This window comes from Halichoerus grypus, chromosome 9 (assembly GCF_964656455.1).
Source record: "Halichoerus grypus chromosome 9, mHalGry1.hap1.1, whole genome shotgun sequence".
Classification (NCBI taxonomy): Eukaryota; Metazoa; Chordata; class Mammalia; order Carnivora; family Phocidae; genus Halichoerus; species Halichoerus grypus.
Window position 1 is genome coordinate 71955347 of NC_135720.1, and position 15728 is coordinate 71971074.

A 15728-nucleotide genomic window follows, 5' to 3' on the forward strand; every position below is an offset into this window, starting at 1 on the left:
CAGGAACACTGTAAGAAATTCAGTGTACTTCCAATTACCCCCTTCTGCCTGATGTGCTGTTAACATATTTTAATTCTGTGTAGGATATAAACTCTACAATATTTTGGTATTTCTTTTTCAAACCCTCCACACCCCCCCCCTTTTCCGGCCCTTAAGTTATTGGTATAGTTACCTTCCTGGGACTTTTTATTTCATTCTGAAGAACCAGGTTTCTGTTATCATTTCCCATGTGCTGAAAGAAATATTTTTTTACATTTATTATAGTACCAATCTGATGGAGGTAAATTCTCTTAGTTTTTGTCTTTTTTTGTTAATTTAAATTTAATTAATTAACATATAATGTATTATTGGTTTCAGAGGTAGAGGTCAGTGATTTATCAGTCTTATATAATACCCAGTGCTCATTACATCACATGCCCTGCTTAATGTCCCTCACCCAGTTACCCCATCTCCCTACCCACCTCCCCTCCAGCAACCCTCAGTTTGTTTCCTATATTTAAGAGTCTCTTACGGTTTGTCGCCCTCTCTGATTTCGTCTTGTTTCATTTTTCCCTCTCTTCCCCTATGATCCTCTGTTTTGTTTCTTAAATTCCACATATGAGTGAGATCATATGATAATTGTCTTTCTCTGGTTGACGTATTTCGCTTAGCATAATACCCTCTAGTTCCATCCATGTCATTGCAAATGGCAAGATTTCATTTTTTTGATGGCTGAGTAGTATTCCATTATATATATATGTAGCACATCTTCTTTATCCATTCATCTGTCAATGGACATCTGGGCTCTTTCCATAGTTTGGCTATTGTGGAAATTGCTGCTATAATCATTGGGGTGCAGGTGCCCCTTCAGATCACTACATTTGTATATTTGGGGTAAATCCCTAGTTCTGCAATTGCTGGGTCATAGGGTAGTTCCATTTAACTTTCTGAGGGACCTCCATACTGTTTTCCAGGGTGGCTGCACCAGCTTGCATTCCCACCAACAGTGTAAGAGGGTTCCCCCTTCTTGGGATCCTCCCCATCATCTGTCATTTCCTGACTTAATTTTCGCCATTCTGATTGATGTGAGGTGGTATCTCATTGTGGTTTTGATTTGTATTTCCCTGATACCAAGTGATATTGAGCAATTTTTCATGTTGTCTGTTGGCAACATTTGTATGTCTTCATTGGAAAAATGTCTTTCATGTCTTCTGCCCATTTCTTGATTGGATTATTTGTTCTTTGGGTATTGAGTTTGATATGTTCTTTATAGATTTAAGATACTAGCCCTTCATCTGATAAGACATTTGCAAATATCTACTCTCATTGTGTCAGTTGTCTTTTGGTTTTCTCAACTATTTCCTTTGCTGTGCAGAAGCTTTTTATCTTGATAAAGTCCCAATAGTTCATTTCTGCCTTTATTTCTCTTGCCTTTGGAGACGTGTCTAGCAAGAAGTTGCTGCGGCCGAGCTCACAGAGGTTGCTGCCTGTATTCTCTTCTAGAATTTTGATGAATTCACATCTCACATTTAGGGCTTTCATCATTCATTTTGAGTCTATTTTTGTGTGTGGTGTAAGGAAATGGTCCAGTTTCATTCTTCTGCATGTGGCTATCCAATTTTCCCAACACCATTTGTTGAAGAGACTGTCTTTTTTCCATTGGACATTCTTTCCTGCTTTGTCAAAGATTAGTTGACCATAGAGTTTAGGGTCCATTTCTGGGTTCTCTATTCTGTTCCATTGATCTATGTATCTATTTTTATGCCAGTACCATATTGTCTTGATGATTACAGCTTTGTAATAGAGCTTGAAGTCCGGGATTGTGATGCCACCGGCTTTGGTTTTCTTTTTCAATATTTCTTTGGCTATTTGGGGTCTTTTCTGGTTCCATACAAATCTTAGGATTATTTGTTCCATTTCTTTGAAAAAAGTTGATGGTATTTTGATAGGGATTGCATAAATGTGTAGATTGCTCTAGGTAGCATAGACATGTTCACAATATTCTTCCAATCCATGAGCATGGAACGTTTTTCCATTTTGTGTCTTCGTCAATTTCTTTCATAAGTGTTCTGTAGTTTTTAGAGTATATATCCTTTACCTCTTTGGTTAGGTTTATTCCTAGGTATCTTATGGTTTTGGGTGCAATTGTAGATGGGATCTACTCCTTAATTTCTCTTTTTTCTGTTTCATTGTTAGTGTATAGAAATGCAGCTGATTTCTGTGCATTGATTTTTTTTTTTTTTTAAGATTTTATTTATTTTTTGACAGAGAGAGACACGGCAAGAGAGGGGACACAAACAGGGGGAGTGGGAGAGGGAGAACAGGCTTCCTGCAGAGCAGGGAGCCTGATGTGGGGCTCGATCCCAGGACCCTGGGATCATGACCTGAGTTGAAGGCAAGACGTTTACGACTGAGCCACCCAGGCGCCCCTCTGTGCATTGATTTTATATCCTGCCACTTTACTGAATTCCTGTATGAGTTCTAGCAATTTTGGGGTGGAGTCTTTTGAGTTTTCCACATAGAGTATCATGTCATCTGCTAAGAGTGAGAGTTTGACTTCTTTGCTGATTTGGATTCCTTTTCTTTTTGTTGTCTGATTGCTGAGGCTAGGACCTCTAGTACTATGTTGAATAGCAGTCGTGAGAGTGGACATCCCTGCTGTGTTCCTGACCTCAAGGGAAAAGCTCTCAGTTTTTCCCCATTGAGAATGATATTTGCTGTGGGCTTTTGGTCGATGGTTTTTATGATATTGAGGTATGTTCCCTCTATCCCTACACTATGAAGAGTTTTAATCAAGAAAGGATGCTGTACTTTGTCAAATGCTTTTTCTGCATCTGTTGAGAAGATCATGTGGTTCTTGTCCTTTCTTTTATTAAAGTAGCGTATCACGTTGATTGACTTGTGGATGTTGAACCAACCTTGCAGCCCAGGAATAAATCCCACTTAGATGGTGAATAATCCTTTTATTGTACTGTTGGATTCTATTGGCTGTTATCTTGGTAGGAATTATTGCATCCATATTCATCAGGATATTGGTCTGTAATTCTCCTTTTCTGTGGGGTCTTTGGTTTTGGGATTAAGGTAATGCTGGCCTCATAGAGTTTGGAAGTTTTCCTTCCATTTCTATTTTTTGAAACAGCTTCAGAAGAATAGGTATTAATTCTTTTTAAATTTTTGGTAGAATTCTCCTGGAAAGCCATGCGGCCCTGGACTCTTGTTTGTTGAGAGATTTTTGATTATTGCTTCAATTTCCTTGCTGGTTATGAGTCTGTTCATGTTTTCTGTTTCTTCCTGTTTCAGTTTTGGTAGTTTATATGTCTCTACGAATGCATCTATTTCTTCCTGATTGCCTAATTTGTTGGCATATCGTTGTTCATAATATGTTCTTATAATTGTTTGTATTTCTTTGGTGTTGGTTGTGATCTCTCCTCTTTCATTCATGAATTTATTTATTTGGGTCCTTTCTGTTTTCTTTTTGGTAATTCTGGCCAGGGTTTTGTCATTCTTATTAATTCTTTCAATGAACCAGCTCCTAGTTTTGTTGATCTGTTCTACTGTTGTTTTGGTTTCTATTTCATTGATTTCTGCTCTCATCTTTATTAATTCTCTTCTGGGTTTAGGCTTTATTTGCTGTTCTTTCTCCAGCTCCTTTAGGTTTAAGGTTAGGTTGTGTATTTGAGACCTTTCTTGTTTCTTGAGAAAGGCTTGTATTGCTATGTACTTCCCTCTTAGGATCGCCTTTGCTGAATCCCAAAGGTTTTGACCAGTTGTTTGTCATTTTCATTTGTTTCAATGAATTTTTTTTAAAGATTTTATTTATTTATTTGGGAGAGAGAGCATGTGCGTGCACAAGCAGGGGGAGGGGCAGAGGGAGAGGGAAAAACAGGCTCCCTGCTGAGCAGGGAAGCCCAGCGCGGGGCTCAATCCCAGGACCCTGGTATCATGACCTGAGCTGAAAGCAGACGCTTATCTGACTGAGCCACACAGGTGTCCCTCCATGAATTTTTAAAATTCTTCTTTAATTTTCTGGTTGACCAGTTCATTTTTTTTTTTTTAAGATTTTATTTATTTTGACAGAATACAAGCAGGGAGAGTGGCAGGCAGAGGGAGAGGGAGAAGCAGGCTCCCTGTTCAGCAGGGAACCCGATGTGGGGCTTGATCCCAGGATCACGACCCCAGCCAAAGGCAGACACTTAATTGTCTGAGCCACCCAGTTGCCCCGACCCATTCATTCTTTAGTAGGATGCTCTTTAGTCTCTTTGAAACTTGAGTTCAAGTTTCAAAGCATTGTGGTCTGAAAATATGCAGGGAATGATCCCAGTCTTTTGGTACCAGTTGAGACTTGATTTGTGACCCAGTATGTGATCTATTCTGGAGAATGTTCCATGTGCACTCCAGAAGAATGTGTATTCTGTTGCTTTATGATAGAATGTTCTGAATGTATCTGTGAACTCCATTTGGTCCAGTGTGTCCTTTAAAGCCCTTGTTTCCTTTTTGATCTGCTTAGATGATCTGTCCATTGCAGTGAGGGGGATGTTAAAGTCCCCTACTTACTGTATTATTATGAATGTGCTAATTTTGTTATTAGTGGCTTTATATAATTTATGCCCCATGTTAGGGGTATAAATATTTACAATTGTTAGATATTCTTGTTGGATAGACCCTTTAATTATGATAATAGTGTCCTTCATCATCTTTTATTAAAATCTTTGGTTTAAAATCAAGTTTGTCTGATATAAGGATTGCTACCCTAGCTTTCTTTTGATGTCCATTACCATGATAAATGGTTTTCCACCCCTTCACCTTCAATCTGGAGGTATCTGTGGGTCTAAAATGAGTCTCTTGGAGACGGCATTTTGATGGGTCTTGCTTTTTTATCCAGTCTGATACCCTGTGTCTTTTGATTGGAGCATTGAGCCCATATACAGTCAGAGTAACTATTGAAAGATATGAATTTAGTGCCCTTGTATTACCTATAAAGTCACTTTCTGTATATTATCTCTGTTCCTTTTTGGTCTATGTTACTTTTGGGCTCTCTCTTCACTTAAAGGATCCCCTTTAATATTTCTTATAGGGCTGGTTTAGTGATCATAAGTTCTTTTAGTTTCTATTTGTCCTGGAAGCTTTTTATCTCTCCTTTTAGTTTGAATGACATCCTTGCTGGCCAAGGTATTCTTGGCTGCATATTTTTCTCATTTAGCAACCTGAATATGTCATACCAGTGCTCTCTGGTCTTTTGGTCTCTGTGGTTAGGTGTGTTGCCAGTCTAATGTTTCTACACCTATAGGTTACAGACCTCTTTTCCCCCTGAGCTGCTTTCAGGATTTTCTCTTTGTCTCTGAGATTTGCAAGCTTCACTATTCTATGTTGAAGTGTGACCTATTTTTATTGATTTTGAGGAGGGTTCTCTCTGTCTCCTGGACTTGAATGCCTGCTTCTTTTCCCAGATTAGGGAAGTTCTCTGCTATAATTTGCTCCAAATACCTTCTGCCCCCCTCTCTCTCTTTCCTCTTCCTCTGGGGTCACAATTATTCTAATATTGTTTCGCTTTATGGCATCACTTATCTCTCGAGTTCTCTGCTCATGATGTAGTAGTTGTTTATCCCTTTTTCTCAGCTGCTTTATTCTCCATCATTTGGTCTTTTATATCACTAACTCGCTCTGCTTCCTCATTTATCCTAGCAGTTAGAGCCTCCATTTTTTATTGTACCTCATAAATAGCCTTTTTGATTTCTACCTGATTAGATTTTAGTTCTTTTATTTCTCCAGAAAGGGATTCTCTTGTGTCTTCCATTGTTTTTTTTCAAGCCCAGCTATTATCTTTTTAATCATTATCCTGAACTCTAGTTCCAACATCTTACTTATATCCATACTGATTAGGTCCCTGGCAGTTAGTACTGCCTCTTGTTCTCTTTCTTGAGGTGAGTTTTTCCGTCTTGTCATTCTTGCAGAAAGTGGTCATCTTTCTTTATGTAGAGTCGCAGTTATTCTTTTCTTACATCTCAGGTTGAGTTTGCAGGTGTTCAGAATGATTTGATAGCGATCTAGCTGAATTCCTGGGAGGAGACGAAACTTAGGTCTTCTACTCCTCTGCCATCTTGGACTATCAGTTTTTGTCTTTTTGAAAAGATGTTTATTTTGTCTTCATTTTGAAGGCTATTTTTACCAAATATGGAATTTTAGATTGACAGGTTTTTCTTTTAACACCCTGAAATAATGACCTGAGCAGAAATCAAGATTTGGACACTTAACCGACTGGGCCACCCAGGTGCCCCAATAACTATTCCTCCTAAGGAGAAATTACCTGCCATTCTTATGTATGCACCTCTTTTTATAATATCCCCTTTCTCCCTGGCTGGTTTTACAATTTTCTCTTAATTTTTGGTTCTCAGAAATTTGACTATACTGTGTAGTTTTCTTTTTATATGTTCTGCTTGGATTTTACTGAGATTCATGAATATGTAGGTTGGTGTCTTTCATCACTTTTGAAAATTCTTGGCTGTTGGGGCACCTGGGTGGCTCAGTTGGTTAAGTGTCTGACTCTTGGTTTTGGCTCAGGTCAAGATCTCTCAGTCGTGAGATTGAGCCCTGTGTTGGGCTCCACTCTGAGCATGGAGCCTGTTTGGGATTCTCTCTCTTTTCTCCCCCTATCCTCCCCCACACCCCCACCACTCACACTCTCTCTCCCTCTCCCTCTCTAAAAATCTAAGAAAGAAAGAAAATTCGTGTCTGTTATCTCTTTAGATATTTTGCCTCGTTTTTTTTCCCCTCCTTTCCCTTCAAGGCTCCAGTTATATGAATTGGCTATTATCCCAAGATCATACATGTTCTTTTCCTTTTTTAAAAACTATTTCATTTCCTCTTTATGTTTCAGTTGGATAATTAAAAATTAGGGGGTGAACTCCATGTAAATACCTCTTGTAATAAGGAAAGGCAGTTAATATTTTGTCTGTTCTGCTGTCGTCTGTGATTTTAGAAAAAAAGATTAATTTCTTTACACACCCAGCTCCATTAGTAGTCTATAGTCTCCATGATAGAAGGAAATATTGTTTAAAAACATTGACTGTGGGGTGCCTGGGTGGCTCATTCGTTAAGCGTCTGCCTTCGGCTCAGGTCATGATCCCAGGGTCCTGGGATCGAGCCCCACATCGGGCTTCCTGCTCGGCGGGAAGCCTTCTCCCTCTTCCACTCCGCCTGCTTGTGTTCCTGCTCTTGCTGTCTCTGTCTCTGTCAAATAAATAAATAAAATCTTAAAAAAATAAAAATAAAAACATTGACTGGAACTTAAAAAACCTTAGGTTTCACTGTTATTTAGTGAATTGGATTTCAAAATATTAAAGCCCCTTGGTATAAACAATTAATCGAATACGTTCTTTAAATATACTATTCTAAATTTTAGAAATTCGTGTTGTTGTGCAAGTATTTACATATTTTATATTGTCATATAAAATATTTGGTTAACTGAGTTTCTCATTCATCTAGGTAATAATTTTATTTCCAATTAAATTTTTTTAGAAAGCTTAAAATGATGAATAGATTGTAATTGTTGATTTTAATATTGATTACAATAAGACTGGGAAGAGTATATTATATATTGTATTATTTTATATTGAAATAATTCATTTTTTCTTTTTCCTAATTTGCTAGAGGAATTCAATGATAGAATTTTACGACCAGAGTTATCAAATGATGAAATGCTTTCTCTTCATGAAGAATTGCAGAAGATTTATAAAACATATTGTTTGGATGAAAGTATAGACAAAATTCGATTTGATCCCTTTATTGTAGAAGAGATTCAAAAAAGTAAGTCAAAGATATTGATGAGAATATAGCCCTTTTACAAATTTTAACGTTTTCAGAATTTTCTCCTGTATTCAGTGTTTATTATTACAACAGCTGTGTGAGGTGCACAGGTAGCCATTTTCCTATTTAACTAAAAAGATGAAAGCTTTGATGAAGAAATTGACTCACAATTCACCTAACTAATACTTGCCAGAATTGTAGCTTGGTGGTTCTGATTCCTCATCCTTTTTATACCTTACAAGTGGCTTTTCTGCAAAACAAAGTTTTAGGACTGTTTGTATGCTCTCTCACTGTTTTTTTTTTTTTTTTTTTTTTAAATTAATTAATTAATTAATTAATTTGACAGAAAGAGACATATCTAGAGAGGGAACACAAGCAGGGGGAGTGGGAGAGGGAGAGGGAGAAGCAGGCCCCCCACTGAGCAAGGAGCCCGACGCGGGGCTCGATCCCAGGACCCTGGGATCATGACCTGAGCCGAAGGCAGACACTTAATGACTGAGCCACCCAGGCGCCCCTCTCTCACTGTTATTTTAAACTAATATATAATGTATTTATGGTATTCATAAACAATTTCTACAATGTAATTTTTTTTTTAATAGTTGCTGAAGGCCCATATATAGATGTTGTTAAACTTCAAACTATGAGATGTCTTTTTGAAGCATATGAACATGTACTGTCTCTCTTGGAGAATGTGTTTACTCCTATGTTCTGCCACAGTGATGAGGTAAGTCAAAATATTAATCTTGTTTAAGGATTTTTCTTCAAAATTTCATAGTGGCTTTGATATCAATAGTTGAGTGATTCAAATAACAAACTAAACAGAGAAATAAAATATGATTAATTTAAAAAGTGAATACTCTTTCACTACAGAAATTAACGGAGATTAGAAGTTTACTGTAAAAATTCTCAATACCAAAACCTTATTTGTATATATCTGATTAGGTAGATTGTGACCAAATTGGTCTACCTGATTTGCCATATGCCTGAGTGGGTTTATAATACTGTGGTGATGCAGAAACTCCATTCTACTTTTACATACATTATTTACAGACATGTGGAAATCAAATCACCTGAATATCTCCATTTGCAGTATTATAATCCTTACTCTTATTTGCCTATGGTTGTTTTCACTTGATTTAAATTTTGTTTTCTTTAAAGTGGAAAGTAGTATGGTAAAATAGCATGTTTTAATATAAAATAGATTAATCATAATTTTTTTTAAAGTATTTCAGGCAACTTTTAAGAGGTGCAGAATCACCAACACGCAATTCAAAATTAAACAGGTAGGTATGGTAAGTCATCTGTATGGTTTGTTTTTGTACTTGCTGTTGCTCATTATTCTTGTGTCTGTTCTTTTTTGATTATGTGGTGCCATTGCTACATAAGTAGACATTTTATTAAGTTATTATAGAGTTGTACTGTATATAGTAACCTGAAAATGCCTGAAATTCTTTTAGAAAAACTTAACAAGGTACACACCATTGCCTTCCTAATATCATAATTAATACATATTAGTGCTTGATCACCTGCTTTATTGGATTCTTATGGACTACATGCATAAATGAAATCTATAGATAACTCAATTTTAGACAGCTTTTTTTCCCCCTGGAGAATACTTTTTATTAGAGTACTTACTGGTTACAAATGTGGAGAGGTTTTTCTCCCTTTCCCTTTTCCCTTTCTGGAAATATATGTGCCATAGTTATGTAACTCAGAGAAATAACAGAAAAGAGAGCTTTATCCATTTATAAACTGGATAAGTAATGTCTTGATTTGCCCTTATATTGTTGTACATACAAAATTGACATAGATATCAAATCTATCAGTCCACAGAATAGATATTCACATTGCTCTCAACACCTTCCAGTTTGAGCAAGAATCTAATATATAAGTAAGTTGGAGATGTGGTACAAAGGCACAAGTAGGTCAGAAACTGGAGTGTTTTTAGATAGAACAAGGAAAAATGTGAAAACCTTAGCCATGAGGAGGATATATTGTATTTTTTGACATTAACCAAGGGATGTAGAAACAGATTTGAATTTTTTGATTGTTGAATTTATATATTACAGTCATGAAACACTGACTTAACAAAAATTCTATCCTTGTTATTTAAAATAGCATACTTTATCCAATCCAAATACCTCTTCTTTTATTTGAATACTTTTTTAAGACTTATCAAATTTTCCAGCATCATTTGAGAAGCAGGTGGAATTTATTTCTGTTTATAGACAGGATGTTTGGAGTGCCATAGTAGAATATTAAGCTTAATCACTCTCCTGTATAGGACCATTTAGGGGAAAGTGGTTCTTGGATCTTATAAGCCTGCCGAGGAGCTAAGTCCGGGTCATAACTTCAGAGCTGGAAAGCTTTCTTTGCCACTTTGAGAACACCTGGTTGTCTTCCAACATACTACACTAATTTTGCTCTCTTTAAAATATAAGATAAACAGGAAGAAAATATGGACTCTTTACATTGTGTGTACTGATTATGGTCTTTAAAAGTATGTTTTTCTTTATATTGACCTGACTTTAATATTAACTATCAGTCTTGTCAGGACTCTGCTTCTGTGATACTTACTCATTTACCTATATAAAATAAGTAAAAGACTTACTTAACATTCTTTCATTGAAAATTTAGAGTAGCATTGCTAATTTGCTAAGTGACTTAAAATATGTAAAATATTTATTCATATATTTTATGTCTATATTCTGTTTAATTGTATTTTAAAAGTAAAAATTTTAATGCATATTAATGTTAACCTGTTGTTCTGTTTCTTCCATACTCAAAGGATAACTTAAAAAATATATTTAGGGACTTTCTTTTGTTCACTTTGTTTCTTAGCTTAAAACATATATTTCAAAATGTGTGAAGCATACATAATTATATTTAATACAGACTTGAATTTCATGTTGGAAAACACTGAGTTTGTTTTCTGTGCCAAGTTTTTGGTGGCTTAGTCTGCATACTTTCCACCATATCAAACAAATGGTGTGCCTAAATGAGGGCAAAAAATACAGTTATTTCCTGACATAGTAGTTTAAGAACTTTTTTTTAATGGTCTAGAATTCATACCCCCAATTCCCACCCCCCCCCACAGCCATGGTGCTTTCTCTTTCCTTTATTATGTTATACAAATTCTTTCCCTTTGCAAAGATAAATGCTATCCAGTTGTGTAACCTTTAAAGCTTTTAAATTTTGTTTTGTTTTCTAAAGTGAAACTTGTTTAATATCTGGGCTTTCTCTCTCTCCTTTCCTTATATAATTTCACTTATCTGTTACTGCAGAGGTAGCCTAAGTTTGGATGATTTTCGGTAAGTCTTGAGACAGCATGTGATTTTTTTCTATATAAATTATCTTTTTAAGTTCAGAAAATATGTCCAAAACAACCTAAGTACAACAAAAAGGGAAAAAGGAAACACTGCTATTACTACTGCCTTTATATCAACTATTTGGGATATCCTTTTATTTATTTATTTTTTAAAAATATTTTATTTAAATTCAATTTAGTTAACATATACTGTATTATTAGTTTTAGGGGTAGAATTTAGTGATTCATCAGTTGCGTATAACACCCAGTGCTCATCATGTGCCCTCCTTTCTGCCCATCACCCAATTACCCCATCCCCCCCCCTCCCCTCTGGCAACCCTCAGTTTGTTTCCTATAGTTAAGAGTCTCTTATGGTTTGCCTCCCTCTCTGTTTTCATCTTATTGTATTGTATTATTATCTTTTTTTTTTTTTTAAGATTTTATTTATTTATTTGAGAGAGGGTAAGAGAGAGAAAGAGCAGAAGCAGGGAAAGGGGCAGGCTCCCTGCCAAGCAAGGAGCCCGATGTGGGACTCTATCCCAGGACCCTGGGATCATGACCTGAGCCAAAGGCGGAGGCTTAACCCACTGAGCCACCAGGTGTCCCTGGGATATCCTTTTAAATTTAACCTCTAATTTGATTCTAGATATCTCCTTTTTGTTTTCTTTCTTTTTATTTATTTATTTTTTTAAAGATTTTATCTATTTTTTGAGGTAGACTCCATGCCCAGTGTGGAGATTGAACTCACAACCCTGAGGTCAAGAGTCTCAGGCTGTACCAGCTGAGCCAGCCAGGCCCCCCTGGATATCTCCTTTTTGAAATAGCATGATACATGTCATAAAATAAAAATGTCAGTTTAAAATAAAATAAAAAGCTAGTATCCATCTGTTCAAAGCTATTGATTGATTGATTGATTTTTTTGTTATTGGTTTTGCTAAATTACTTTTAGAATTACTTGTGTTTAAAGAACTTTTTTTTTTTTAAAGCAAGAAGTACAGTATTTGTGTATTTCTGGGGATAATCAGAAGTGAGGTATTTAAAAAAATGTCAGATTTCAAAAAGCCCAATTTTGTATAATCTAAGTCCTAGAGATTTTAGTAATATTTTGTTAACATTTTCATAATTGGTTTTGGAAACACTCTATTAGAGAGAATTGTGTTTACAGTTCTGGATTTTAAAAAAACCAGATTGAATGCTTGTTTAAATAAAATAATCTTCTGGTTTAAGTACCCTTTTTACTACTAACTGTTTATTAGAGTTTTTCCAGTTTTAAAATAAGTCTGATTTGCTCCTTAGACTTGTATAAAATGCATGTCATTAATGTACCAGGTATATTTGAAACTTGATCAATTTATTTTTATTTCTGTAATTGTTGTGTTATTTCAGTAAATAAATTTTGCTTGTGGGAATAATAGCTGTCCATTAAGTTAAGCATCCATAGCAAACTTTTTTGGATTTTAAAATAGTCATTTTTATTTAAGGGTATCTGTTGTATGGGCAGCATTACATAGTGAGCATGAGTTTTAAATTGGGTAAAAGGTCTGCTTTTCTTTGTTGAAACATGGGACAGTAGGCTGTAGTGGAGGAAATTTTTGCTGCTTTTTGGATTATTTTTTGTTGTTGCTTTCCAGCTATTTCTGCTTTTAGAAATTTACTTTTGAAAAAAATTATAAAACCAATATTTAATATGCATGTCAGAGCAGGCTGCTTCCTTAGGCTACATTTGCTTTCCTACTTATGTTTATTGCTAACCATTCCCTTTGGCATTTTATCTTTTTTTTTTTGTTACTTCGAAGTTAAGTAAGATGCATTTTATACTTCATTCCTCTTTTGAGTGTATGATTATAAAGTTGAAATTTGCTTAAAAATTTTCAGTCACAGAGGACAGAAGTTTTTTGTTTAGGTCTGTCTAAAAATGAAGGACTGAGAAGGTCATAGTTTTATATTTTTTTTCTGTTACACTATGTTATTTTAGCAGTGCAGTTCTAAATGGATACATTGTTTTGAATGTTGTTCTTACCACATTTTTTATTTCAAAATATGTATGGCAGTAAGGACTGTGTACCACTAGGGGGCTCTCATCTTTTAAAACATTTTAGTTCAGTTAATGTTTTAAATAGTAGGTAAATTCCAAACATTTATTAGTAAATACTGTCCCATTTATTCGTACCCCCAAATTTAAACTTTAAATGTTTTGTCACTTTTGTCTTCTGAGATGTTGGGACTCAATCTATGACTAAGAACTCCAAAAAGTTATGTTAGCTCTATCTTCAGATTACCCTTTTCACAGCTATTTTTATTGTTTAGAGTAAACTAGACTGTTGTGATAATTCGCTATGTACTTGATACATTTTTGTTTAATATTTAGGAGCACACAGAAAAGAGGAGAATCATTTGGAATCAGCAGAATAGGTAGCAAAATTAAAGGAGTATTTAAAAGTACCACAATGGAAGGAGCTATGTTGCCTAATTATGGGTTAGCTGAAGGTGAAGATGACTTTGTAAGTAAAAATTCTTCAATTTGATATATGTATAAATTCAGACCTACAATGGCATAAAAATTGGACATGCTTATTTTGTTTTCTCTCTCCTTTATTTTACTTATTTCAGACTTCTTTTCTATCCCTTATTTTTTCATTAGTTATTATAGTTTCATGGTGCTAATCTAATTTGTAAAGATCCTGAGCACTAAGTTAACTGCTTGTTAAGGCCAGAATGGTTTGTTGAGTTGAGGTAGTTCTAATAGTCAAACAATTTACCATCGTGTGGTTAGGCTTTTACTTTGTATCCTGATCTTACCTCTTTCCAACCATATGGTCCAGGCAAACAGAATTATTGATAAATTCCCTTACTCCTTGATACTCAAACTGTGATTGTTACATGAACAGCATCAGTATTACCTGGGAGCTTAGTATAAGTGCAGAATCTCTGGTTCCATCCTAGACCTACTGAATCAATTTGTACTTTAACAAGATTTCTGGTTGATTTATATGCACATTACACCCACCATGCTATTTTATCTCCTTGATCTTTGCACATGCTGTCCTTGGAATATCCTTTATTTACATAGAAAATTCATATTTATCTTTCAGAATCCAGCTGCTTCCCTTAAACCCTTACCTGGGTCCCCAAGTAGAACTGAACATTCATTCCCTCATTTGTGCCCCTTGTTAGAGCATATGTTAAAGCATGCACCAAAAATTGTATTTGAAATGATATGTTTATGATTGTTTTCTCTACCAGTTAGTTCCATAAAGACAGATATTGTCTCATCTGTACTTTTTATTTGTTAAACAAATCTTTATTAAACAGAGTTCCTGGGTCCTTATTTTGCTCTTTAATGACTGAGCAGTGGGGATAAAATGATGATTAAGAGAGACTTTGCCCTTAAGATATTTACTAACCTGGATATCAAAAGGCATGAATAGAAGTGATTGGATTGTCAATGACCAAGAAGAAGGAATGGGGGAGAGAAGAGTATATAAACCCATTTTTTTCTCTTACTCCTTCCTTTTGACCTGTGTCCCATTGCATGATGAATGTTTATTGCTAACCATTCCCTTTGGCATTTTATCTTTTTTTTGTTGTTACTTTGAAGTTAAGTAAGATGCATTTTATACTTCATTCCTCTTTTGAGTATATGATTTTAAAGTTGAAATTTGTTTAAAAATTTTCAGTCACAGAGGACAGAAGTTTTTTGTTAAGGTCTGTCTAAAAATGAAGGACTGAGAAGGTCATAGTTTTATATTTTTATATTATTTTTAAATTTATATTGTATTTATATATATATACTTATAAATACATATAATTATATATATATTAAGTATGTATTAAATATATTTTAAGGAGATTCATTGCTTCATAATTTAAGTGGAAGAAAATCTTAATTCTTCTTTTTTCCTTCTTAGGTAATCCAAATATAACATTCTTTTTTCTGGTTATGCCCTGGTCTTTTCTTAAAAGTGTGGGTAGAAGAAAGACAGTAGACCAGAAGAGGTAGTCTTTTTTCAAAATAATGTTTATTTATGTATTTTTAAAATTTTAAGCATATTATAATCTCAGTTTTTTAATAATATGGAAAAGTGGCAACAAATTTAAAATACCACCCATAATCCTACCACTCAGTAACCACTTCTGTTAACATTTTGGTGATTTAAAAAAAAAAAAAAACCTTTCCTTTCTCATCCACATCCCACTCTCTTCCCACTTAATATTACCTTCCCACTTAATATTACTTAATATTACCTTCTCACTTAATATTACTTAATAGAAGTGAAAGCATTTACCCATGTTATTGTGAACTTTCCAAAACATAGTTTTTGTTTGGGAAGACGTACTTTTTATTTTTTGTTCTGCCTGATTACTTGAAATATAAGCTGGTTTTTTTGTTTTTGTTTTTTTGTGTTTTTTTTGTTTTTGCTTCAGGAATAGAACATAGTCTTTAAAAAGGTAAGAGAGTTCTGTTTTATAGTGGCTCAAGAAAGAAGAAAATTCTTGATTTGGAAGCAAAGATAGTGATAAGCAAAAGTATGAGAAGAGCGCAAACTAATCTCTAATACTCTGAAAGAAAAGGTATGGGTGAATAGGCTGTTGACCCAGACTAAGATGGTGTCAGTTAGGATTTAGAGGGCATTGTGCT

The 15728-nt window shown here is 34.9% G+C and overlaps 1 protein-coding gene across 8 annotated transcripts in view; it reads left to right on the forward strand.

Annotated features, from left to right (window-relative positions):
• SNX14 (sorting nexin 14) overlaps window positions 1-15728 on the forward strand; it is an 88965-nt gene that overhangs the window by 50461 nt on the left and 22776 nt on the right. For 6 of the 8 annotated variants that reach the window (XR_013441189.1, XR_013441188.1, XM_078055025.1 and 3 more), the window contains 5 exons: window positions 7627-7782; window positions 8382-8506; window positions 9007-9065; window positions 11067-11093; window positions 13458-13590. Coding sequence is in view for 6 of the 8 variants with exons in the window: in XM_078055025.1 (XP_077911151.1) it covers window positions 7627-7782; window positions 8382-8506; window positions 9007-9065; window positions 11067-11093; window positions 13458-13590 (500 nt within the window). In the remaining 2 variants the exon portion in view is untranslated. The remainder of the gene's footprint in view (window positions 1-7626; window positions 7783-8381; window positions 8507-9006; window positions 9066-11066; window positions 11094-13457; window positions 13591-15728) is intronic. The other 2 variants (XM_078055028.1, XM_078055029.1) reach the window with 1 other exon arrangement.